At 50.5% G+C, this 24,182-nt stretch overlaps 1 protein-coding gene across 4 annotated transcripts in view; it reads left to right on the top strand.

The window, feature by feature from the left end:
• CNTFR (ciliary neurotrophic factor receptor) overlaps positions 1 to 24,182 on the top strand; it is a 215,172-nt gene that overhangs the window by 146,099 nt on the left and 44,891 nt on the right. For all 4 annotated transcript variants that reach the window (XM_054055156.1, XM_054055158.1, XM_054055157.1 and 1 more), the window contains one exon: positions 9,671 to 9,895. In XM_054055156.1, the coding sequence (XP_053911131.1) occupies positions 9,671 to 9,895 (225 nt within the window). The remainder of the gene's footprint in view (positions 1 to 9,670; positions 9,896 to 24,182) is intronic.

Below are 24,182 nucleotides of genomic sequence, written 5' to 3'. Positions count from 1 at the left end.
GCTTGAGGATCCTTCAGAGTGAAAGGTATGAGATGCAAACATAGTATCTTTTTATTACTGAGGCAAATCCCTAGGCCTTGGCTTAATTATTCTGATAGGCAGAGTAGATGCTGCCTTATTATTAATATTTCTTTGAAATCATCACCAGGCTCCAGAAGCGCAAGTGTTATTTGGAGAAGAGAGTGATAGTATCATACTATCATAGTATCATAGTGTAGTTAGGGTTGGAAGGAACCTTAAAGATCATCTAGTTCCAACCCCCCTGCCATAGTGACTGAGTAAAACAAAAAATGTTACTTGGGAAAATGCTTCCTATTTTATCAGCATTTATCCTTCCCACACTGGGTTTACTGCACTATGCTGGCAGCAGTTCAGTTCCTCTGTTATCCCACAGCCATGTGTACAAAGGAAGCTTTGGTGTTGGTGCAGGAGGGAGAAATCCCTTTCTTGGGAAGAAGGAAGTCCTGGGATCTAATGTCTGGTATATATGTCATATATATGGATATATGGATGGAGAAAAACATATTGGTGTTTCTGTTGGGACTTCCTTGGCACAGAACATCACTGGGAATACTTTGGTGCTGCACCGTTCCCCCATATCTTGGTGGTGCAGGTTGCATCCCTGCTTTGATTTCTAAATCTAGTGTGGGTAATGCTTTTGTGTCCTGGCCTTCTGTGCATTGTCCTTATGCCTCCTCCCTGCTGCAGCCAGGTCATAAGAAGGAGGATGAACCTCCGGTACCTGTGGTTAAGAAAGCAGAGGTGTTTTTCCATCGTCAGGATGAAGACGTTCATGTGTTAAGTTGCAGTGGTTCCAGCTTCAAGCCCAGCTGCTGCCGATCCACCCAGGGGTGTGAGCATTACATCTGTAAGCGACAAGCCACTGGCCTACAGCAGGCAAAACCCAAGCCAACAGACAGACAGAAAGAGCCTGAGGGGCTGAATTTTAGAGCTATTAAATGATTAAATGCAAGGGAAAAAAAGTTAATTTAACATTGCGGTTGTGATTTTACACACCCAAGAGCCTGGAAATTGAGAGCTCTGCTTCTCACACAGGGATCGTAACTTGGCACTGCACAGATTGTACAGTATGTAAAATTAGACCGGAGAAATAGTAAATACGCTGCAGGGACCAATACTGTCTTGGCAGAAGGAGGATGGACTGAGTGGGACCCAACAGGTCTTTTACGCCTCTGACTTCCATAATTCTTTGCTAATAAAAAAGATACTGCACAATGCCTGATGCTAATCCACAGCCTTGAGTGGGGTGAAGCGGGAGCTGGGTTATTACGTGAACAAATAGCAGTCACCCCGGTGTATTTGTGTGAAGGAAGGCTTTTATTTGAGGGTGGGTGCCTGAGCATTGGCAAACAGCGATGGAGATGTGTTTGTTGTGCATTGGGCTTAAAAGGTTGTGGTCAGTGGGGTGTGAGGCGCCCTGATGTCTCTATCCAGCACAGCTCCCCTGCTCCAAAGCTCAGTAAAAACATGCATCTTTGCGCTGTTGCTGGACCACAATGAGTTTTTCTTGTGTTTATGGCTGTGATTTGGGCACCTAATTCTGAATCCTATCGATTTCTCCTTAAACGGCATTGAAAAGCCTGATCTAAGCACTCTTTTGTGGCCTAAAGTTATTTGTCCTGTCTGCATGAAAAAGCAGGATGAGAAAACAAGCCCTTAATTCATCCACGGTGCTAACAACAGTCACCTGGCAGCCAAGGGCGAAGACTCAAGTGAGTCCGGCTTGGAGGGTATTGGTGGGATTTTTCTGCTATGAGCCGATTCCTGTTAGTGCCATTCATCTCCTTGTGGTCTTCCAGCATCTTTCCTTCCACATCATACCACCCCACATTCTGTGGCAGACACAATGTACATGCAGGGGGTTGGAGGAGTTGCAGTTGGAGCAACTGCTCCTCTTCAGGACAGGTCATTGCAAATTGACTTCGCAAGTAAGCCGAGTAGGCATGGTCCCATCCAGCCTTCCCTTCATCTTAGGATGAAAATGGTATCATAGCTAAGCCTGTCCTGGCACAGAGAGCACTGTGCCAGGGTTCCAGGACACAGGCCTTTTTGGACCAGAAGAGTCAGTCATCCAGGTGAAGGTCTTACAAGGCCTTCTGCTGAAAAAAAAAAGAACACACAGACTTAAGTTTCTGTCCTAGGATGTAAGAGCAAAGTCTCCTGGGGAAAAAAAAAAACCAAGATTACCAGCCCAACATTTTCGGTTTGAGACAGGGACATAGCAGTTCTGTCCTGGCACAGAGAGGACACATTCTGCCCTGGTAGGATCCCTCTCGAACAGGAACAAAGCCATTGGTTCAGCCAGTCTGATGGTGTGATACAAGCAGAAGTATGATGCTGACACTACTCATCTGTTAATGCAGCTTCCCTTGTCCTGATACCGTGTCTTCCACGGAGGGCTCAGCGTGGGTTCATAGCCCACGAGTCACGGGGGGCTGCCGCATCCCTTGGGGCTGAGCCAGTGCTGCAGCAAGGGTTTGGCTGTTGCTTCTGCTGCAGGTTTGTGTTGTTTCTGCTTCCAGCAGTATGTCTCTGTTCTGTGGTTTCCTGTTGAGTTTAGCACAGCATTTCCTACCAGGAGGGGAACGGCATTGTTGGACCTCATGCACCAGACATGCAAGTGCCACCATCCCAACTCTGTCACTTGCAGCTTGCTCCTGGGGACAGCATGGCCAGCCAGTAGCAGAGCAGGCATCACACCTGCCCACTGCTGGGCCTTCAGATCCAGGAGGAAGCCTGTGGCATGGATTATCATTTGTGACAATGACATTTCTGACTGCAGAAGTGTCCCTTCATCCTCAGGAAGTCCCATTGCATTAAGTTTTGTGGAAGAAGCACCATCCACTTGTATCTGAGCCACTAGAAGAGACAGAAAGGTCCTTCTAACCCCACAAGGCACAGCACCAGCTGGGTTTGGGGTGTAGCTGCAGAGGGAACTGCTTAGCTTAGCGGCAGAGCAGTGGTGGGAGGTCAGGTTTCTGGAAAACTGGAGGAGCTCTTCCTTGGGAGCAGTGAGGCTTTCGTGACCCTCATAGGAGGACATTTTTTGATCACGTCCAGGTTGAGAAAAGAGGCTCTCTTGTCCTGGAGCTTGCCCCAAGCTAAGCATGTTGGAGGGAGAAAGTACCTCCTTTACAACACCCCTGAAGAAAATCAAGGTCTGCTTCCAGGCTATCGTGAAGTGATTGAGTACAAGTCCTTTAGCACCCATCTGTTATCTCTTAATTAAAGTTTCTTGCTAATTATTTTTTCTTGTCAAGAGAGCAAAGCTGCTGACTCCAGGGATTTACCAAAAGCAGAGCAAACAAACGTGGGCTTTGCTTGCTGCAATTTTTCATTAATGGACAAAATTAACTTGGAACAGTCCATATCTTCGGCTATGTCGATAACACTTAATTACACCTGTTTCCTTTCAAAGATGTATCTAGTTTTAAATCACTTGTGGAATAACTGCCTTCTTGAGCATGAAATTCCTTCTCCTTGAAGTGAAGGTTTCTGCTGGCAACAAAAGCTCTGCAAAGACCAAGTAGTACTGGACGTAATAGATGTAAGGAGATCAGAGATGGGGTGTGCTTTGGAAAGCTGGGAAACCCTCTCTGGTGCTAAAGGATGTTACATCTCAAGAAGGGCAGACCTCAGGACTGTGAAAGTGCAGGTGGAAGTGGTGTCACTGGCAACCTTTGGACGTGGTAGGTGTTGCTCAGGCCAGCCAGCATGAGTGCTGGAGCAAGAGAAAAGCCACAAGGTTGTGACACCGTTCTGTTCAATGACCGGAGAAGACCAAGAACATCCCCCCTCCAGAGAGGAGACGGTCAGGCCACCTTTCTCTCTCTTTTCCTTCCACGCTCTTCGTAAATCCCCACATCTCCCGTGGGCTTATTCATCTCATTTACCACAGAAAGTTGCAGGGTGCAAGACCTTGCTGGTTTATCTGCTTGGAAATTTCTCGGCGTAGCTCCAGCACTGTGTAAATATTAAATGTATAATTCATGAATACATACACAGAGAGCTAATTAGCTTCTGAGATGATAGTTTGTGGCTAGTTGCTTAGCCGTTGAAGGGAAGTAGGAAGTCTAACGGGGTGATGTAAAGGCTTCTCTGTCCGAAGGTGTGACTTCATTGTCCCACTGCAAAAATGCTTCACCACTTGTCGGAGGAAGGGGTATACATCCTTTCTCGCTGCCTCAGTTTCCCCATTTGCAAAAGAGGGGCAGAGGCAAAGGCTGCATATCCTGCAGAGGAGAAGAGTGCTTGTGTCTTTTTCCCAAGATGCTTTGGTGCCTTCCTTTTGCTCTCACTCTGCTTTCACCAGCCACAACCCTATGGTACATTTGGGCAGAGGGCTCTGGAGAGATCTCCATCTGGAGTTGGCCCCATCTGCCTGCAAATAGCTGTGACCGCAAGAGTGGTTTTGGCCCTGCAAGTGCGTGCTGGAGGTTGGCTTGCAAAGGGCCCTGGCACAAAGAGCCCCATTCAGGGGCTGCGGTGAGCGCTGGCGCCGGGAATGCAAACCATCTTTTCCGCTTCCTCTGCTTCCTGTTCAAAAGACCCCTTGGGCATCTGGGCACAGATCCCTGGAGCCACATCCATGGTGTGGCTCCATGCATGCTGCACAGGGCAGTGCTCAGCAGCATGCTTACCCTGGCAGCTGCTCACCCTGCAGGGTGGGATCCTCAGAGGACGCAAAGGAAGAGCAGTCAGTGGAGGCTCTGGGACTGAAGGAGGGTCCAGAAAGGAGTTCTGCTCCTTTCCAGTACAGCACATGCCAGGGCAGCCCTTGGGTTTACATGGTTCCCCTGTCTTGTTACTCTGGCAGATTAAGGTTCTTTAAGAGGGAAGGTGAGGATGACAGTTCTGTTAAGGAGCTCCAACTGAGCAGGATAGGTTTGGGAAGCATCAAATGCATTCCACAGGCTCCACATCTCAAACACTTCATCTCGTCTTCCCTCTGTGTCTCTCCACTGGTCTGGTGGCCCATTGGTCCCTTCTGTATTGCAGTTGCGCAGATCAAGTTGTCACTTGCCTTTGCTAGGAGGGCAGCAAAAGAGCTCATAGCTCACTTCATCAAGCTACCCCAGGTCGGCTGCTGAGAGCTCTGTGTGTCTGTCCCACAAAGCAGCTCCTGTGATCTCTCTGCTGCAGCTTTGCAGGGCTGTGGGTAAAGCTGTAATTTCTGCCCATGTTATGGATCAACATGACTCTTCTCCAGCTCTGGGATTTTCTGTCATAAATCATGCTGGGCCTGGCTGGTTCCATGCAAAGAATGTGGTCTTCAGTGAGGCTGGATAATTAGAGGCGTGTTGCCAGTTGGGGTGCACCATCGTAGTCTCTCTATTGCATGTTTTACCCTCATGCCATCACCTGACCCAAAAAGCATCATACTTTGGAGAACCAGGATGGTGCAAGGGTAGGGCAGCTTCTCTTAAGGTTTACTTCTAGCTAGTGATCGCAGCAGTGATCTTTGTGAGGTGTCTAGTTCAATGTCCCACTCAGAAGGGGACTGTCCCCAACAGTAGGCCATAGCTTTATCAAAAGAGCTGCGACAGCCTCCAAGGATGAAGATCTCCCCTTTCTGTGCGTATGTGTCTGAGGGCCACACGACTCTCCTGGAGAACAAATTTTCCTCCAGTCCAGCTCAAACCTCTTGAGCTGCAATCCCTAACTGTTGGCCCATGTTCTGTCTGTGCCATTGGTAAACATCCATCCAGAATGGCTGGCCTTGCAGCACAGACACTGTCTCAGACTCCAAATCAATGTTGCCAGTGATGTGATGACCAGGAGGGCAGACAAACCACCCTCCTCTGCCTGCTTTGAGAGAGCCATGAGTCTCTGGATGGGCTGAGGACTGTGAGGTCTTGCCCATACCCAGCCTGCAGGAGGTGGAGGCTCACAATAAAAGCTCTGGTCACTCTTGTCCATCTCCATTCAAAAGCAGAAATGATGTCTGCGGCACAAGATAGGGCTGCTTATCTTAGGGAGCAGAAGCTGTTCCCATGGTGCCTCTTCCCAGAGGGAGGTGATCCCTGTCAGTGGAGCTACCATGTGTTCACATGGTGGTATGGTTTGGACTCCTACACTCAGCGTGGGGAGGAGGGATGTGGGGACCTAGCTTAACTCTAGTAAGAGCTTCAGCAACTCTAACTAGGAGAAACACTTCCTCTGAAGCTGTGCTTTGGGTTTCTTCTTCATTAGAGGCCTTAAATCATTGCCTTGGAAAGAAGCATTGCTTTCAAAGACCAGTCTTCCAGGAATGGCTCCCTCAGCCTTTCTGGATGAGTGCCAATGTGTTTGCACTGTGTTTAAGGACAAATAAGAAGTAATTGAAGGTGCCTTTTCCCTTTTTCCAGCTTAGATCTGCCGCCACCACCTACAGACAAGCCCTCAGCTTCTCATAGTCTGAGAATCAGAGCTCGGCACCCCAAAGGTTTCTCTGGCTCTCAAGCCTTCACAGGGCCCAGGCACTGGGCAGGTAGGAACAAATCAAGCCAGGCAGGTCTGTGCATCCATTGCTGCAATGAGCCTTCCTCCATGCAAAGCCGGTGGTGCAGTGTCTCCGGTGTATCTGACAAGCAGATCTCCAAGTGTAAGGCCAGAATAGTCAATGGCCTTTTGTGAACTAGCAGGAAAGGAAAGAGAAAATGTCTTTACATTATGCAATAGAAGAAAGCAGAGGAGAACTTGAGTAAGGTGCTGGGACTCTTACTTTGTCTCTGTTATCTATCCATCCACCCATTTGCCTAGTCCTCTGTCCACCTATCAATCCATCCATCCATCTCAACAGCCATTCAAGCAGCCAACCATCCACCCAACCCCATTGCTGTTCATTGGTCCTTTCATCCCTTCCTCCACCAACCTACCCATCTGCCTGACGATCCCTCCATCCACACAGGCTGTCAGCCAACAAGCTGCTTGTACGCTCATCCCTCCATCCTCTTACACATCTGTGCATCCACATATATGCCCGCCCATCCATCCATCCATCCATCCATCCATCCATCCATCCATCCATCCATCCACTTGCATAGTCAACCATCCTTTCCTCTCCATCATATACTTCCCTCTGTCCCATCTGTGCCTGATCAGCCAGCTGTCCATCTGTCTACAATCGTGTGCATTCATTCTTCTGTCTACCCGTCCATCTTCTTCCACACTTCTGCCTGTCTCTGTTTATCTGGGCCCATTCCAGCTACCCCTCCTCACACAGATGTCTCGCTTAGATGTTCTCTCTTTCTGCCTATCAATGTATGCTCTAAACTTTTTTAAGACACTTGAAACACGCTTATGTGATAAGTGCAGTTTCTCAAAGGTTGCTGCCCTTGGCTAGTGTCTGAGATGATTCTAAGTCATCTCACCAGCATCTTAGTCACTACAAGCCAATTTTTCTCTGTTCTTAGCACCCCTTTTCCTAGAAAGGATAGCATCCCCAAAGGTGCTGCTTCCCTGTCTGAAGTAAGTGTCCTGACAGACTGCAGGAGGACTCAGACGTGCAAGGATCTCCCTAGGGTCAGCTTTACTTCGGGGCTCTCTCCTTTGCAGATGGACTCAGTCTGTGGGCTTTTACCCAAGGAATGGCTGGATTGTAGCCATGTGCTCCCATCTATGAACAGGGCTCAGGAGCTGATGTCTAGGGAGGGAGAAACAAACAGGACAAGCACAGAGGATGCTTCTTCTGTCCCTCTCCACCATGATCTCCCTGCAGCCTCTCTGTGGTCACTAGGTAGCTCAGTGTTTTACCGCCCTGGGTAGTGTTTTCTGCTATAGATTCACTTAATCACTACTTTTGCTAAAATGTTGACATTCACAGCATCTGATGGTCATGGTTTTCTGTAATTTAATCACACTTTGTGTGAAAAAGCACTTTCTTTTGCTTGTTTTCATTTGCTGCTCCTTAATTATTTTATTAGGAGAAGAAGCAAGCAGTCTTTCTCTGTCCTCTCCGTGTCACTCATCATTGCTTGGGTGTCTATCACATCTCTGCTTGCTTGTGTCCTTTTACGGATGAAGGGATTGAGTCTGTTAAGCCATCCTTACAAGGGAGCTGTTTCCAGCCTTTGCTCTCCCCCATTTCCTCTCTCTGCTCTGTTTTCAGCTGAACTGTATTCCTAATGGCACAAGGACAGATTTGTGTGTGGATTTCAGGGTACAGTGCTTTCCATTTTCTTCTCAGTCCTTTTCTGAATGAAGCCTAGGATAGGGTTTGCATTTTCAGTCACCACTGGGCTGATGTTTTCAGGGAAGTGAGCATGGTTACTCCAAGATATGTTTCCATGGAGCCTGCAACTCACTTGGAGCTGTGAGTGGTAGGGGAACCAAGGCTTGATTTTCCCTGTGTGCATCCTTATGCATTTATCTGTGTTACTGCCTGGTGAGTCTGTACTGGCCTATCCTTCCACAATATTTTTTCACCCAGCTGTAATTGAGCTACCCTGATAGCTTCAGCATCACGCTGTCTCCTCACTGCCTCAACCACCTTTTCCCTGCGAGTTACAACAGTGCTGGGCAGCTCTCATTCAGCTCTGATTTCTGTTGAAATTCATCAGTGACATCGTTCTACTGCCACATCTGACTGTTTGTTCTCACCTCTCCTGACCTTTAGCTGGTATAAATTCTTGCAAGGACTTTTCTTGTGTGTCAGGGCTGCTTGGTTTCCTTGAGACACACCTTGTTAAATAAGTTTTTGAAACCCAGGAGTATTGTCTGTGCACAAAAGCTTGATGAAGCATTGAAGGAACCTCAACTTCTGCTTATCCCCCTGTCATGCTTCACCCTGAGTCACGCACACGCACACACACACACACACATACAGTTTTATCCTTGCCACACACAGCTCAGCACAGCCAGTGTAGCAACACAGGAAAGATTCAATTGCTAAGGTTCATTAATGAATGTCAGCTCAACTTCTGTCCAGAAACCTGAAAAAATTCAATTAAGCAGCTGGTACCCAATGAGCTGTATTGCCCCACTCACAAGCTACTAAACCAAACGGCCCAGCAAGGCATCGTATTATTGCAAAGAGAGAAGAAAAGCCTGGCTGGGAGGCAAACAGTGTAGCACGGACTGAGCAGCTGCATCTTTCAAAAGCTCAGTGTGATTAGGTTGCAATCCTCCCACATGATTTCCTAGGCAGGGAATTGCAAAAGCAGCTGCCTGCTTCCCAGCTCAACTAGTGAATAACTTGAGTTTGCTGGTGACAAGGCATTGGGCTCTGTCACCTCTCTGCTGGGAATTTCTGATGTGTGCATTTGGTTTGCATCCTGCAACAAGCCATGTAGATACAGGAGTGGCATGACTTGCTGGTATGAGCACGTGGCTGTTCTGTGGGGCACTTGGCTGGTGAGCCATACATACATCCCTCACATGTCTCTTCTAAGGTAAAGGTCAGAGGAAACCTGTGAGGTGAAGGCATGGAGATGGTTCGAGTGTCCCAATCTGCTGGTCTTCGCCAGTTGGTCTGCTCTGGTCTAAGGTTAAAACAACTCCTTCTTAGGGCAGGAGGAGAACTTGGGCTTCCCTGGTCAGCAACACAGTGTCAGTCCATACCCAAGTCCTTCCCTAACTTCCTATACAAATGATGTTAGGATGCTATTTCCAAGGCAGCCCTGCCCACAGGGCTCTGGACTTATCTGTTTTTCTCCTCTTGTCCCCACAGACATCCAGTATGAGCGGGTAGGTGCAGATGTGACCATGAAGTGTGGCTCCATGGACTGGGATGCAACTGTGACCTGGACTGCCAATGGCACGGACATCGATGAGTCCCACCTGAATGGATCCTACCTGATCCTGAAGAAAGTTGACCTGACGCAGAGTGGCCAGTATTCCTGCTATGAGGGCTCCTCCTGGCACCTCAAATACCAGACCTACCTGAGGGTGGGAAGTGAGTATCCTAGCGTGTGACATTGAGGAGGGCAGAGCCATGCTTTCTTTTCCCAAATTGACCCTGTCCTGCTATGCCAGCCCCTTGTTACTTTCCATACAGTTACCTGCAGCACCCCACCATACAAGCTCCCCATGGAATGCTAATCCCAGCAGCAGGTTGCTGGAATCAGCCACCTCTGCCACAGACTTTGTGTCAAAGCTGGTAGATTAAATAATACCCCAGGAATAATCTGGGAAGGGATGTCGCTTCTCCATCTCTACAAGTGGAAGGAGTTGAGGCTGAGCTGTCAACTAAGGGATTGCACCTGAGAAGGAGAAATCCTGGACAGGGTTACTGCAATATGGTTGTTTCAAAGCAGCAGACAAAAGGTGCTGTGTATTTGAGAGTGCTTGTGTACAGGTGTCTTGGAGGACAGCTGCACATTTCCCTGTGTTAACATGTCTTAAGCGGGAGATGCACTGATTCACAGGTCTCAAGGTGGGAGATAAGAGTTGTGCTGTATTTCACATGATGCTGAGAGCTGATAGCGGCTGTGTGTTTGGTGGGCTGATGTATTTGTACAGCTGATAGCAACTGTGTGTTTTGCAGAATGGTGTCTGCAGCGGTGGGTGTCTGGGAGCACCTGCCAGCATAGCTGGCTGTGGGAATGTAACTGCTGTGGAGGATGCTGTGAGACACCAGCTGGGAGCCACACCAGCTGGGGATGCATCATGCAGGTGACCCAGGTTTGGAGAACGTAGCAAAGCCTTTCTCTACTCCTTGTTTCACTTTCTGCACCTTGCATCAGAGCCAGGGTAGTGTTTCCATCCCAGACCATGCTGCAGGGGCGGAGGGCTGCAAGGAGGACCAGCCATTGCCTGAGCAAGCCCTACAAATAAGGCAGGAGGAGCTCATTGCACCTGTAGGTCAAACTGAAGAAATTCAGGTCACAGGGGTGCTGCAAAGTGTCAAACTGATGGTTTAAGGTCTACTGGAAGGGTTCCTGGCATGTGGGCCAAGGGGTTAGGGGTGCTGGAGGAAGCTGAAAGGCATTGTGAGAAGCTGGCAAGAAGCGAGCAGACGACGTAGGGCAGAGGGTACAGCAGTGAATAGGTGTTGAGGCTGGGCACATGACAGACAAAAAGACAGTGGCAGGTGAGTCAAGGGCCTCTCAAACATGCTTTGGGTGTGAAGAAGTGTCCACAGGTAGTTTGGAGGCAGGAAAGGCAGGAGCTAGCTGCAATGTGGGCAGCAAGAGGGGGCTTTGCAGCTCCTCTGCTTAGGCACATACTTGCCAGTCCTCATCTGAGGAGAAGCCCCAAGCCATGCCAGTGTATGGTGGGCTGCAGCCCAGGCCAGGAGGAAATGTGGGGACCAAGGGGGGCCTGTAGGCTCTAACAGCCTCCTCTGCAGCTGTGGCATCGCCGTGACTTTGCAATGGCTCTTCCATCTGCTAAGCACCTCACTAATAGTAATCCCTGGCAATCCACTCAGGGACCCATGGGAGTTGCTCAGCGTTAGAGCCCAAATCCTGTTGTTTCCTATTACCATGTGTTCCCGTTTGCTGGAGGCTCACAGTTCCCCTAACTTCTGGGCAGCTGAGGAACCTGGCTGGACACTGCAGGGCCTACCAGCCCTGGGAGAGAGGGCAACAAATAAGTAAGTGGATGTCCGGTGTTTTTAATGCAATTAAGTATGCAAGGAATTAATCAGGTGAGATGCTTTTAGTGGTAATTAATTTAATTGCCTGGATTTTCATTTAATGTTCTCTGCAAGGTTTCTTTTCACAGTGCTGCAACCTCCAGCCCCTGCCTGCACCCCCCCTCCCCCCCCAACTTTCCTGCCTCTGTAGGGCATGACTGATTCCCTGGAGGTACTCAGGCTGCTGCAAAGGAGTGGGTTTGGGAGCATCCCAGGAGGGGGTGGAGATGGGCAGCTTGCAGGAGTTTTGCAGCGTAGCCCTTATGGTTGCATCCCTCCTATATCTGAGCACAGTGGGAGCCCAGTCCTGGGATTTAAGGGATCTTGGACTCGTTTCATTTCAATATCATGGGAAGTTAAATGAAAACAGGCCTATGCCTGTGTTTTCCCATATTAATCTTACTGGTTGGGGCAACAAGAAAGATAACAGCAGCAGGAGTGAGGGGCTGGTTGCTGCACACGGATAAGTGATGGGGAACTCATTAAATGCATTACAGTAACAGGAGGGTGCACCCCAAGCAAGGCAGGGTCACTGCCAGGCAGATGACGCTGCAGGAAGGATGTTGGGAGGGAGCAGAGAAACTGTGAGGATCGGGAAGGGCTGTCAATTAGCAAAGTGAGCTTTGTCATGGGGGTCAGTGAGCGCAGGGATAAAGGGAGACCTGCCAGGAGTCAAGCTGAGTGAGACCTTGCAGAGGAAATGAAAAGGGGGGGTAGCCTTATAAATACAGAGCAAACAAGGAAAGAAGAGTGGAGCTGGCTATGCAGCCAGGTTTGAGGGGAGATCAAAGGTAATCTTGCAGAGGCTGGTACAGAACAAACCCTGCTAGGTTTGAGTGGTGATGCTGAGAGCAAGGGCAGCACAAACTGGACTAGAGGAAGGCAGATAAAACCTAAAGACTGTCTTCCACCATGTAGACACCTTCAAAGAAAATGATGTATTGAAGGCTTGGGGAGCATCTCAGCCCCAGGTAAGGACATCTTCTGTTCATTAGCAAGGCTCATTAGTGGCTGAGAGGTCAGTGGCTGTATCAAGCACGGCTGGGAGAGGCGACGTGTCTGCTGTGCTTGAGAGAAGGAAAAATCCTGATCAGACAGCCTGACCCCACAGCACAATGGGGCTGCAGGGCGCGTTTAGAGGTGGGAGCAATTAAAGATGTGGAGACAAATGGAAGATGGAGGAAACTTATAAGGAGGACTTGCCAGGGATATATCACACCAGATTAACCTGATAGCTCTCTTTGATACGGGAACTGATTTCCTAAGCCCAGAAATGTGGTCGGTGTAATCTGTCTTGACTTCAGTGAAGTATTTGCTATGATGCCACATGGGAAATTATGAGTTAAACCAGAGAAAATGTGGATTAGTACTAGAGTTGGAACATGGCTTAGGAAATGGCTAAAAGGGATCAAATTGTGCTGAAAGAGAAGCTGCTGGGAGGGATCAGAGAATTTTAGCATCAGCCTTTCGACCATTCTTGGTGGTGTTTCCTGGCTTAATGGCTCTGGCCCAGAAGGAGTAGGGAGCACCAATGGGACATGGCAGTGGCTACAGAGGGACCCCACAATTTCCTGGGTGTAGATTTCACAACAAAGGGGCCAGGATGCTGCATAAAAAAAAAGGTGTCTCGTCAGTGTGCTTTAGCAGGTGGGCAGGAGGACACAGGTAGCTCCACTGGTCCATAGGGTGGGATTTTACACCCAGGGCAACATCATGGGGGACACAACTAGGAGCCCAGTAGCACCCAGGGGAGCACTCATGGCTGGGGGTAATCAGGCTGTCTTGTCTTTTGCAGAGATGGGGACACCAGTGTGTGTGCGGTGGGGATAGTGTGCATCCAGAGATGGGGTGATCAGGGATGGAAAGCCCACCTCAGGAAGGAGGAAGGGGCCCACCAACTTGCTTATTCTTAAGGGTCCCAGATCACCCATCTCCATGGCATGAATCACCCTAAGTATAAACCAACCCAGGGGGTTTCAGGCAGCTGAGAATGGGTTGAAGTGCAGGAGAGCAGCCAGGGTGCTCTCTTTATCTCCAATGGGTCATCTGTCCTACAGCCTGAAGAGCCCAACCTTGTCCAGAGTCAGCATGCAATGGAGCTGGGGCTTTTGCACGCCGGGCATCCCTGGACTGAGCCTGGGGCTGGGTACCAGCAGCAGGCAAGAGGGAGGGGAAGGCTCCAGGTACCAGGAGCACATTGCCAAGCTCCCGGCTGCCCCCATGAGCCACAACTCTGTGTTTGGAAACGCGTGGCCGGAGGGCCCAGGGATAGATATAACAAAGACATTGGGAAATAATGCGCTCTTGAGGTTTGGCACACGGCTCTGTGCATTACAGAATGTTATAAAAATACTGCTAATGGGCCAGAGAGGAGTGGAAACGTACGGCGGAAAGGCTGCCAGAAGCCGGAGAGCGCACATGGGAGTGGGGAGGCCTTGTGTGCAAAGAGGGGAGGGAGAGAAGCAGCCAGGGAGAGCATCCATCCTTCCGCTCCCATCGCTCCGTCTCTTTCTAACCTGCTTATCTCCATCTTGACCTGGCAGCTCTAGCTGTTTGCACATCTCCTTTCACCTGGCTTTGGGGATGCCTAAGCACTGCCAGTTGAGTTGCTCACCCCCTTCACTCTACCTACTGCTGCCTGACAGGCTGGGATGCAGACAGGGATGTGTGGGAGAGAAACTACAGCAAAATCCCCTCCAGCAGCAGGGACACAGGTCAGAATGCAGGCAGTGGAGTGGCTCTCGGCGTCGTAGTGATGACACAGGGCTCATAGCCCGTGACAGGCTCATCTCTGCCCCATGGACATTGCTGCCTCCCGAGTGATGGTGGGAAAGGGACTGGCAGAGGGCAAGTGGCTCCAGGCTGGCCTCTTTCCTCCATGTTTGTCACTGCAGCAGCTGGAGAAAGAAAGGGGAAAAAACATGCGGTTTGACGGAAAACGACATGGAAAAACAACCAAATTAACAGAAAAACAAACAAAGCAAAACCAGAGGGAGGGAGGGGGGGAAGGGGCAAACCAACAGGAACCACATGTGAGTGGGGAGGCCAGGACAGCCTGAGTGTGTTCTCTGGCCTGATTAGCAAATGATCAAACATCGGCCACTAATAAATAATCAGAGCCTCCCTTTTCTCTGCCTTAGAAGTCCCTTTCTTTCCAGCTGGGCTCCAGCTGCAACCAGAGGATTGGACTGTAGTTTGCATCTATTTTTTTGTTGTTGTTGTTTTTGGTTTTATAACTTTTTGTCTTTTTCACTCATCCAAAATAAAGAAGAAACAAAAAAGGTAACAGTCTCTCCGTGTGAGACATGCACCTCCAGCTCCTTAGGAAAGTGATGGGATGCTCACACCTGCCTTGGTGCTCCATGATGGGCGCAGGCTAAACAGCAGAGGAAGGCAGTGCCACAGACTGGTGTCTGCCTGCCTGCCACCATAGGTTGATTTGTTGAGAAAAACTTGCAGGAGGGTACTGCCGATATGTGAGCTTGGGAAAGCAGAGGTTTGGCTGAATCCAGCAGAGCGGATGCCTCTGCCTGGGAGCAGAATGCTTCTGGTCAGGCCAATGCTTCTGCTGCTGGCAGAGATGCTGATGGAGAAGCATGGGCTCAGGGTCAACACGTGCAGATATTTCCCTGCTCATGTCTAGTGATCTGTGACACAGGGCTTGGTTTTTTTTTAAAAAGCCCTTTTGATGGATTTTTCCGCTATGGACTTATCCAATCCCTTCCGGTGGCCGTGTAAACTGAGGCTATTTCGAGAGCAGCAAGTTAAACATGACTGTGACCATTCCCTGGCACTAGGGCCAGCTGGCAAGGAGCAGCGCCTGCCCCTGCGATTCATTCCTCTCACCCTCTAAATGTCCTTCTGCCCCTCAGGGACAGCCCCGTGCAAGGTCAGACCAATGGCCATGCCCAGGCAGTGGTCGGGGCAGGACTACATTAACCTGGGCCAAACCAATGGCAGGGATGGAGCTAATAAATTGAAGCATTAAATTGGCTGCTGATGTTCCAGCATCAGGAGATGCCCCTCAAAGCTGTTGTTTTTATTACTGTGGATATGGCTGATTTTTCCCCACATGCCACGGCATTGGGGGCTGGGTAGATGCAGTGGCTCTGAGGAACTTCACTGCTAAGCATCAGCCCCTAGTTCCTGAGAGCCATCAGGAGGGACCATTGCAGACAGGGTCAACCAGGTTGCAGGAGAGCCTTGTTCATCAAGATTCGGCTTTGTTTCATGAGACATGCTTGCTCTCCAATCACTGCCTTTCCGTGCTGAGCTGTTTGTTCACAGCTGTGAAAACTCAATGGATGAACTTAGCTGCCTTTGCCCAGATTTTGGGTGTTGGCCCGGTTGGGAGCTGGAAAAGCAGGCTGGGTAATAATATGCAAATTGCCATCCCCGGTTTTTAAGGAGAAGGCCAAGAAAAAAAAACACCCCAAACCCCACCACACTCCCAAATGCAATTAGTCCTAATCTAATTAGGAGAAGGACAAGAAAAACAAACACATTTGCAGGCAGCAGGCGACCTTTCTACTCTATCCATGGGTTTGTACTCTGCTGTGCCACAGTGGGAAGGGCTGAATGAAGCAGTGCCCCATAGCCTGCATGCGCACACACTCGTACCCATATGTGCGTGCACCCACATCCCACTGCGTTCTTTCTGGCTTTCCCTTTGCCGGGCTGGGCAGCCTGCCCAGCTGCAGCATAGCAAAGTGATGCTTCTTTGGCTGCCTGTGTAAAATATGATAATCTGGGGCAGCCGGTGTCAGAAACAATAAAAGTATCCCCTCTCCTATCCTTACAGCCCCTTCTTTACATGAAGGACCTGGGAGCGCTGGGGAGCGTGCAGCCATGGGGAGTGCAGAGTGGCATATGGCATTTATTGGGAGCCATGGCACTGGACTGCAGTGCCAGTGGCTCTGCCCTGAACTCACCAATGCTGTGGTCTGAAACCATCAGTCCAAGGGACTAGCATGCCCAGGAGGTGGCCAATGCATGCAAAATCTCATGTCCCATGGTGGGTCCCCACTGGCACCTGAAAGGACCTGGCTCCACGCTTGACTCCACCGACCCACCCCGAATCATGCAGGGTTGGGTGCTATGAATAAATCATAGATTTGCCCTTTGCCTGAATGGTGGCAGGAGCATCATGTGGCCTGAAGTCACTGAGGAGTGAACAGGGTGGTCACCTGCTTGCCAGCCCGCTTCCCAGGGCAGATGTGGGCGGTCCTGCAGTTGCTGGTGACCAGCCAGAGCCAGGAGTGGAGCTTCAATCAGAGAGAAGGTGCTCCCAGGTGCAAAGACCCCCTTGGTGAGTACCCAGCAGGATTCTGAGCTTTGGACGTAGGTGTGAAATGAGTATGCATCCCCTCCTCCAGCAGAGCTGAGAACAAGCTTATGGGATGGGGCAGGGAAGCAACCTGGGTCTTCCACCCTGACCTGTCCCAGCAGCTGCTGGGCTGGAGAAGAAGAAGAAAAAGGGTGTTGGGGGTTGGCAGCTTGACTGGGAAACCCTTTCCATCCTTGCCTAGCATGAATGCCAAAGGCTGCGTGCAGCACCAGTATCCCATGTCCCTGGCGTATGGTAGCACAGCCTCCTCCCAGTCTTCTGAGGTTTGTTTATCTTCTTTAACATGACAAAACCAGCTCTGTAATTAATGAAGCCAAAGTCCAGTCTAAATAGCTTCCCACAACCCCTGCTCCCCAGTGCTGGGAATTAGGGATGTCCTGGGCTGGGAGGACAAAATCTCCTTGGCTAGGGTGCAGTGGCCTCAGGCTGGGACCATGCCTGCCTGGAGAAGTGGAGAGGACACACACGGCATGGCTCTCTCTGCCCTGGCCTCTGCGCCAGGAAGGATTTTGTCTCCACTGCTCCTAAGTGCCCCTTGTCAAAATATTTGGCATGAGCTTCCTGCCTCTTGCTGCCGGTGGTGGGTCCTTGACTTGGAGAGAACTGAGAGGGGAAGGACCAGCTGGGATGCAGTCACTTCCTGTCGCGATAGCCATGGGCAGAGAGGAAAGCAGCTAATTCTCCATTCATAGATGCTGCTTTTCTCTCTCCACCCACAGCTCCACGTGGCGATATCACTTAAAAAAATCACCGTCTGCTTCCCAGACAGTGCTGCAACAACAAACCATGCCGATGTCCCCAGCATGGGGTACAGCTCTTGCCTGTCATTGGCTACATGTGCCCATGTCTGCAAGAACACAAGCCGGGTAGTCTTCCCAGTGATGAGAAGATGCTGTGGTGGGGACCCTCTGAAGCCCAATCCCTCTCTCCTGGAAGGAGAGGAAATCACAGACAGCAACAAATCCTCGTCTTTTCCTGTCTCCCGGTGCTTCTCTATCCCTCTCTGAAGTTGCTGGTGGTGGCTGGGAACCAAAGCAGGGCCAACGCAGGTGGTGAGATCCTAGCTGAGGGCTCAGCAGGGTCAGGGCAGGATCCAATGTACTTCAACGTGAAAGGCATTGCCATTAGCCACGGTTTCCTGAGCCAGTGTGTCTGCTGTAAATAATTTAGCAGAGTAAATGTGTGCTAACAGCAGGTCAGGGCAAGGAGGTGAGGGAGGAGTCTTGGGTCTAGAAAGCAGGAAAGAGCACTGGGAATATAGTGAGATTATTTTCCTTCTGCCAGCAAGGTGGGGTGGTGTCTCCCCCTGGAAAAGGAGTCAGAGGGTTCCCATGCCCGATGGATCCCTTCTCTCCCTGGTCCCCTCCCGAGCTGTCAGCATCAGTACCAGAGGCAACTGCAGGACAATTTCCAGTTGCTCTTGCTCCAAGCACTTTAATGCTGTGTTTAAACAATTACGCAGTTGATAAATTTTGACAAGAAGAGATAGAAATAGCCTGGGAGACCCACACAGTAGAAATGCTCTAAACAGATGTCCCTTTTCTCCCCCTCCTCTGCTCCCTGGGGGTCTTTATCATTTGCTGACAACTAAACAAGACAGTATTTGCTTGAGTTGAGATGCTGGGGAGGGGGAGCAAAATGCCTTATTAAAATGGTTTATGATACCATCCCTAGGGTGACGGCTGCTTGTTTTCTCTTTGGGATGATCTTCTCTGCACCAACAGGAGTTGTGCGTGGCCTGCTGAGTACAGATGTGGCTGATGACAGGCTATTCATTCCTCTCCTGGCCAGTTTTCCAGGTACCAGAGTGGACAGACCGACTGCTGGTGGTGCAGGAGATGGAGCAGGGCACAGGGCAGTGAGGGAACAAAGCAGAGGGCTATGAGTAGCTTTCTGTCTTTCAGCTGCTTTCTGGATGCTGTGCAATCTGTGTTGGTCCAAGCTAGTGCCTGGGGACTCCAACAGGCTGGAGCCAGGAAGCTTTGGAATACGTTGTGCGTATGGCAGACAGGCTGGGATTCATCATGTGGTGTTGTCTTTGGAGTTGACATGGTGCCATTCATTTTTTTCTGGGAATAGCTGCCTCTGATAGTGGAGAACATGCTTATGGCATATCCTACAAGTACAAACATGCATTTCTTCCGGGAAAATGACCAAGGTGGCTTGTGCTCCCAAAGCCATCCCTGTGGCAAGACAAGAGCCCAGAGTATGCAGTGCTGTACAGGCATTTGTCTGAGCACAGTGCCGGGAGAGCTGAGCAGGAAGGTGCCTGTGCAGATGTTTTTGTGCAGATGTTGACCTGGGGCACAATGACCTGCTCATGCATACCTGTGCGTCACTGCCCACATGCTTCAGCATCCTTATATGTACGGTGGTGTGGCTGCATGGCCCAGCAGGCAGCCCTGTTGCTTTGAATGTGAATATGTCTGTGGCTACTTTACAGGGGGGATCCTAGCATGGACAGTCTCTGACTGTTTTGGGCACACCCCTGGCTCCTGATTGTTTTCCTAATGCTCAGTCCTCCAGTATAGGATTTTCCTCTGCTTCCTGAGTTTGGGCCCAAGCTGCTTACCCTTCCCTCCATGTCTGACTTTCCTGAGTCACCAACCAGGTGCAGATGCGCTCTGCAAATGCTCTTTTTCCTTATCAGCTTCTTCCTTCTCTTCCTCCCTCACCCCACCAAAACCAAGGGACCTGGACTCCAGTGCTGTGTTGGGGCAACAGGGCAGCCCCTGTCACCTGCCATTCCACTCTTTGCTGGGGACAAGAGCTCCAACTTGTTGGGAAGGAAGGAGGATCAGAGCCTAAACAAAAAGGCAGAAGGGGAAACTGAGACACAGTCTAGGAAGTGATTTCCCAAAGTCGCACAGCTGGGCTTAGAGGTCATTCATTGCCCTCTCCACCCTATCTGACTTCACAGCTGGGATATGCTGGGTTGCACCCCTCACAACATCCCAGGGTTCCCTCCCACTGCAGCACACCTAGGGAGAGTAGCACACCTCAGTAGCACAGGACTGGGTTCCTCTGAATTGCATCATGGAGCAGGACAACCAGCCTGAAGGTGTCTGTTTGCTCAGGGCAGCCTCCATACATGCTCCCCTTTCTGTCACAGCCTCCAGCATCCAGCCCTCCCTCACAACCTTCCTCCTTTCCTGCTGCCCAGCTAAGCAAGCCAGAGCTGGTTGGTGTGTGGGTTTACTTCTGCATCCCTTCTGCGTCCCTGCAGTGGCTCCTGCTCTGCAATAGGGAGAGAGAGCCACAAAGCTTGGGGAAGGATGAATCCCATATCTGCAGCTGACCCGCTGCATTGGACATAAGTGGTGAAATAAGGTCCAAAATCAAACCACTGCACTCTTCCTGGAGAAGAGAGCGTGGAGGGAGGAAGCTGGTCCCATGGCCACTCCTACCATTCACATCAATGCAAAGCATGTGGGGACCGTGCAGGAGCACTGGGCTGCTCCTTGCTACAGTCGCTGGTGGTGACATGTGGCTTTAACAAACCATATTTCCCTTGCTTGAGCAGTGTAAGCACACCAGCAACACTCCTACTGCCTCCCAAGACTTGTGAAGGGAAACACCACTCACTTTTTTATCTGCCAGCTTTTTATGTGCCACTTTTTTATCTGGGTGGAATTTTTGCCGTAGTGGGACAGCATTGTATTAGCAGTGATGCAAGGGCTGCTGCATCAGCCTGCAGAGGGTGCTGAGGGTTTTGTTCAGACATGAAAAAGAGTGGTGGGCTTTTTCGTGGACATTAAAAAACTCTCAAGGCTGCTGCGACACATAATCAATGCAGGCATCATTTTGCTGCATTCCCTTCCCTTGCTTCCCTGTGCCCCAGTGACTGGTGGATCAGAGCAGACCTTGGGGGTGATTCTCACTTGGGATGAATAGAGCAGCTGTCTGAGGCTGGTGGCAGTGAGAGGTCTGTGCTGCTATGCACCTCCAGGGCTTAATCATGATGAAAAAAGAGAAATTGCAGAAAGCATAGAAGATACCTCCTGCAGGAGGGTGCCAAGACGGAGATGACCCATACTGTGAGTTTGTATTGCGACAAGCCTGTTCTGGGGCTTTAGGAGCCAAGATTGAGCCACCTCTGCCAAGTGCTGTGTATGTCTGATGAGAAGGCAGTTTTACCTCCTCGCAGATTGGTCCTGGGACGTTATGAGGGGATTAATTTGAGAGGGACCTTGAAACACCAGGAAAGTGCAGAATGAAGCAAAGGGAGCAGAGGGGAACCACCATAAGGAGAAAGACTTAAAATAATCTGTTCTGTGGCTTCAAAAGGACCTGGAAAGATGCCCTGACTCCTGTTGGTAATTACCTCCAAGCAGAGAAGATACTGGGTACTAAACCAGCAAACAAAGCCATAACAAGAGCCAATAACTGGAAGCTGAGTGCAGCCACGTTCAAATTAGAAATGAGGCTCATATTTTTAATAGAAAAAATGATTAAGCATCGGAACAAACTGCCAAAAGCACTGGCGGCTCCTCTGTCGCTTGTTATCTGCAGAGCAAGGCTGGCTGCCTTGCTGAAAGATGATTCAGTCAAACACGGGTTATTAGACTCAGTAGAGGGGTAACAGAGGGATGTAATGGCGTGTGCAACCCAGGAGGTCAGGTGAGATGAACTAATTTTCTCCCGTGGCCTTCATGTCAATGAGTTAGGGAAGGTCCATATCCCTGTCTTGCAGATTTAGCTTCACAGTGGCTGTTTCTTTCGTCAAATAATGTGACTCAGGTGTTTGGAGGTGTGGAGTAAGGCTATGACAACAAACCCGCAGCACAGCAGTCTGTAGGGTGTTCAGAAGATGCTGCATGTCCTCACTTAGGATGGGCCCAATACTGTGGCCCTTGTCCTCTGCGTCTTCTGAGGTACGGGGTGCTGATACCTCACCTGAAAGATAGAGGGGGATGAAGGAAGGCAGAGTGGCTATTTGTGGGTCTAAACTGAGTTAGTCACACCTGGTGCATGGATGCTGTGGGACAGTGGTGGGATGAGCACGATGGTGACTTTCCATGTGTCTCAGCCAGCTGTGCTCCCTGCAGCACTGAGCTGCTCTGGACAGTGAGGGGAAGTTAAGCAAGGTCCTGGGGGTGGTTGTGTATGATCACCCTGGAGCAAGGTGCTTGGGAAGGGAAGGGCCTGCAGCAGAGCTTTGGAGCAGCACCACTCTTTCCCTGCCCCATCCCAGCTCCCAGACACCTCAGCTTTTTGTGCACCTTGTTCCCAGCCAGGCTGCAGCGAGCAGTTTAGTGGAAAAGGCTCAGCACTGGAGTGTCTGCAAGGCATGGGGAAGGCAGAAAAGAAAAATGGACCAAAATGTGATGAGAAGGCTTGAGGGTGGGAAGGGGGAAGGGCAGCAGGGGGGAAAAAACATGTGAGACATTAGCCCAAAGGAGAGGAAGCTCCTGAGATGATCTGAAGGAGGGATTGGCAGAAGTGAGGGGTTTTGATGAGGAACTGGTTGGAGATAATGTGTCATCAAACTGTGGTGGGGAGGGAGCTGGGAGCAGCTCCTCAAGAATCTCTGCCTGCAGCATGCAGACAGGAGCTTGGCACAGTGCACCCAGAAGCACTTACCTCCCTTAATGGCCAGGCAGAGCCTCCTGGGCTGCCCCATTAGGAGCTGCCTCCCTAGGCAACCTGGTACTAAGTGCTCAGCCAGCCTGGGAGCAGTCGTGCTATGGAGTTGTCTATGTTGCCTCCAGCTCCAGCACTCCCAACTCCTTCCGACTGGGTGTAAGGCAGGCCCTGAGAGTGCAGCAGGGCAGCATACCAGTTATGGGTGAGACTGGGTTAGTTCATCTCTTTTTGAAACCATCTGAGCTCTAAATGAGAAAGCAGGGCCAGGCATCATTTGAAGTATGCCATGCATCCTGCAGATCATGGCGCCACATCTTAGTCTTAAGGTGCTAATGGGGACACAGACAAGGGTAGAAGGAATTGGTGGCCCAGGGTAGCTAACAGGCTGTGGTGGGCTTGCAACTGAGCTGTTGATGTGGGGTTTCGGGATGGTATTGCTTGCATGCAAATCATCCCCCACCACCACAGCCTCTCCACCAGCACCTTGCTCACAGTAGGCATGAGTGAGCGTGTATGGGGTGGGACAGCCTGGTAGAGACATGAGGGAGATGCAGCCACAGCACAGGGCTCCTACCAGGCAGCTTTTCCTCATGAAAGAAGCTAACATCCTATACATAAGGACAGCTGTTGCCAGACACAGTCAGGGGTGCGTATTGGCTAGGAAGAGCTGGCTCTCTGTGTGCTAGGAGTGGGCCAACTTGCCTTCACCTACCACTCCAGCAGCAGCACTCCCTGCTTTGCATGAAAGAGGCACTTTGATTGCTGACATCTGTAGACAATCAGATAAGAATTAGAGTTATTCCTCTCGGCATAAATGGTATTTCTAATCTCATAATCCCTTAATATTGTTCTCACCAGGATGTGGCCATGGCTAATCCCTGAGAGTTTGTTCTTGGGCAAATTTCAGGGAAGCCAGGGAGGTGCGGGAGGAGGAGTTGGCTGCCTTCCCTCCTTTTATCCCTAGAATCCCTCCTGGGTATGAAGCAGGCATACAAGAGCTGGTCATGAAGCAGTCCATCCTGCTAGCTGGAGTGTGCTCACAACGGGATGGAGGTATTTGCAGACCCCATTCTCTACTGCTGCAAAGAGCCCCCACGGGTCTCCCTCTCTGCCTCCCTGCCCTGGGACTATCTCTTGGCTGAGCAGCTCTGTGGCACTGGCAGCAGGTTCCAGGCTCATTTTGCCACTTGGCTGCTTTCTGAAAGCAGAGGCTGATCCCTAAGGAGCCCCGGGGCCTCTATTTGTTTATTGAAGAGGTACAGCGAGGGCAGTATCCTGCTGCAGTGAGGCTGTGGAGGCCAAGGTCCCCAGGGACCTGAGGGTGGTAGGTGCTTTGTTAAGGACTCTTGGCTGCCTTTGGCCCTAATTTTGCATCCTCTTCGGGCTAGAGGGGGCAAAACCACACGAGTTCCTCCTTACTCCCTGTTCTGATGTTGGTGTGCTGGATGTGCCGCTTTCCAGCACGGCCTTCACTCCTTGCCATCTTGTAGGCACGGTTGAGGTGGGGAGGGGGTGGGAAATTTCCAGCTGTCTGCCCAGAACCAACAGAGATTGCCATTTCTCCTGTCCCTGCCACAACTTTCCTTCCCCAGCCCACCCCTATTGCACCATGCCAGCTCTACCAGTTGATAACCAAACCACAACCGGGGCTTGCACACAAGCCTGCCAACG

This window comes from Cuculus canorus, chromosome Z, assembly GCF_017976375.1.
Source record: "Cuculus canorus isolate bCucCan1 chromosome Z, bCucCan1.pri, whole genome shotgun sequence".
In the NCBI taxonomy this organism is placed as follows: Eukaryota; Metazoa; Chordata; class Aves; order Cuculiformes; family Cuculidae; genus Cuculus; species Cuculus canorus.
This window is presented reverse-complemented; position numbering and strand designations above follow the sequence as displayed.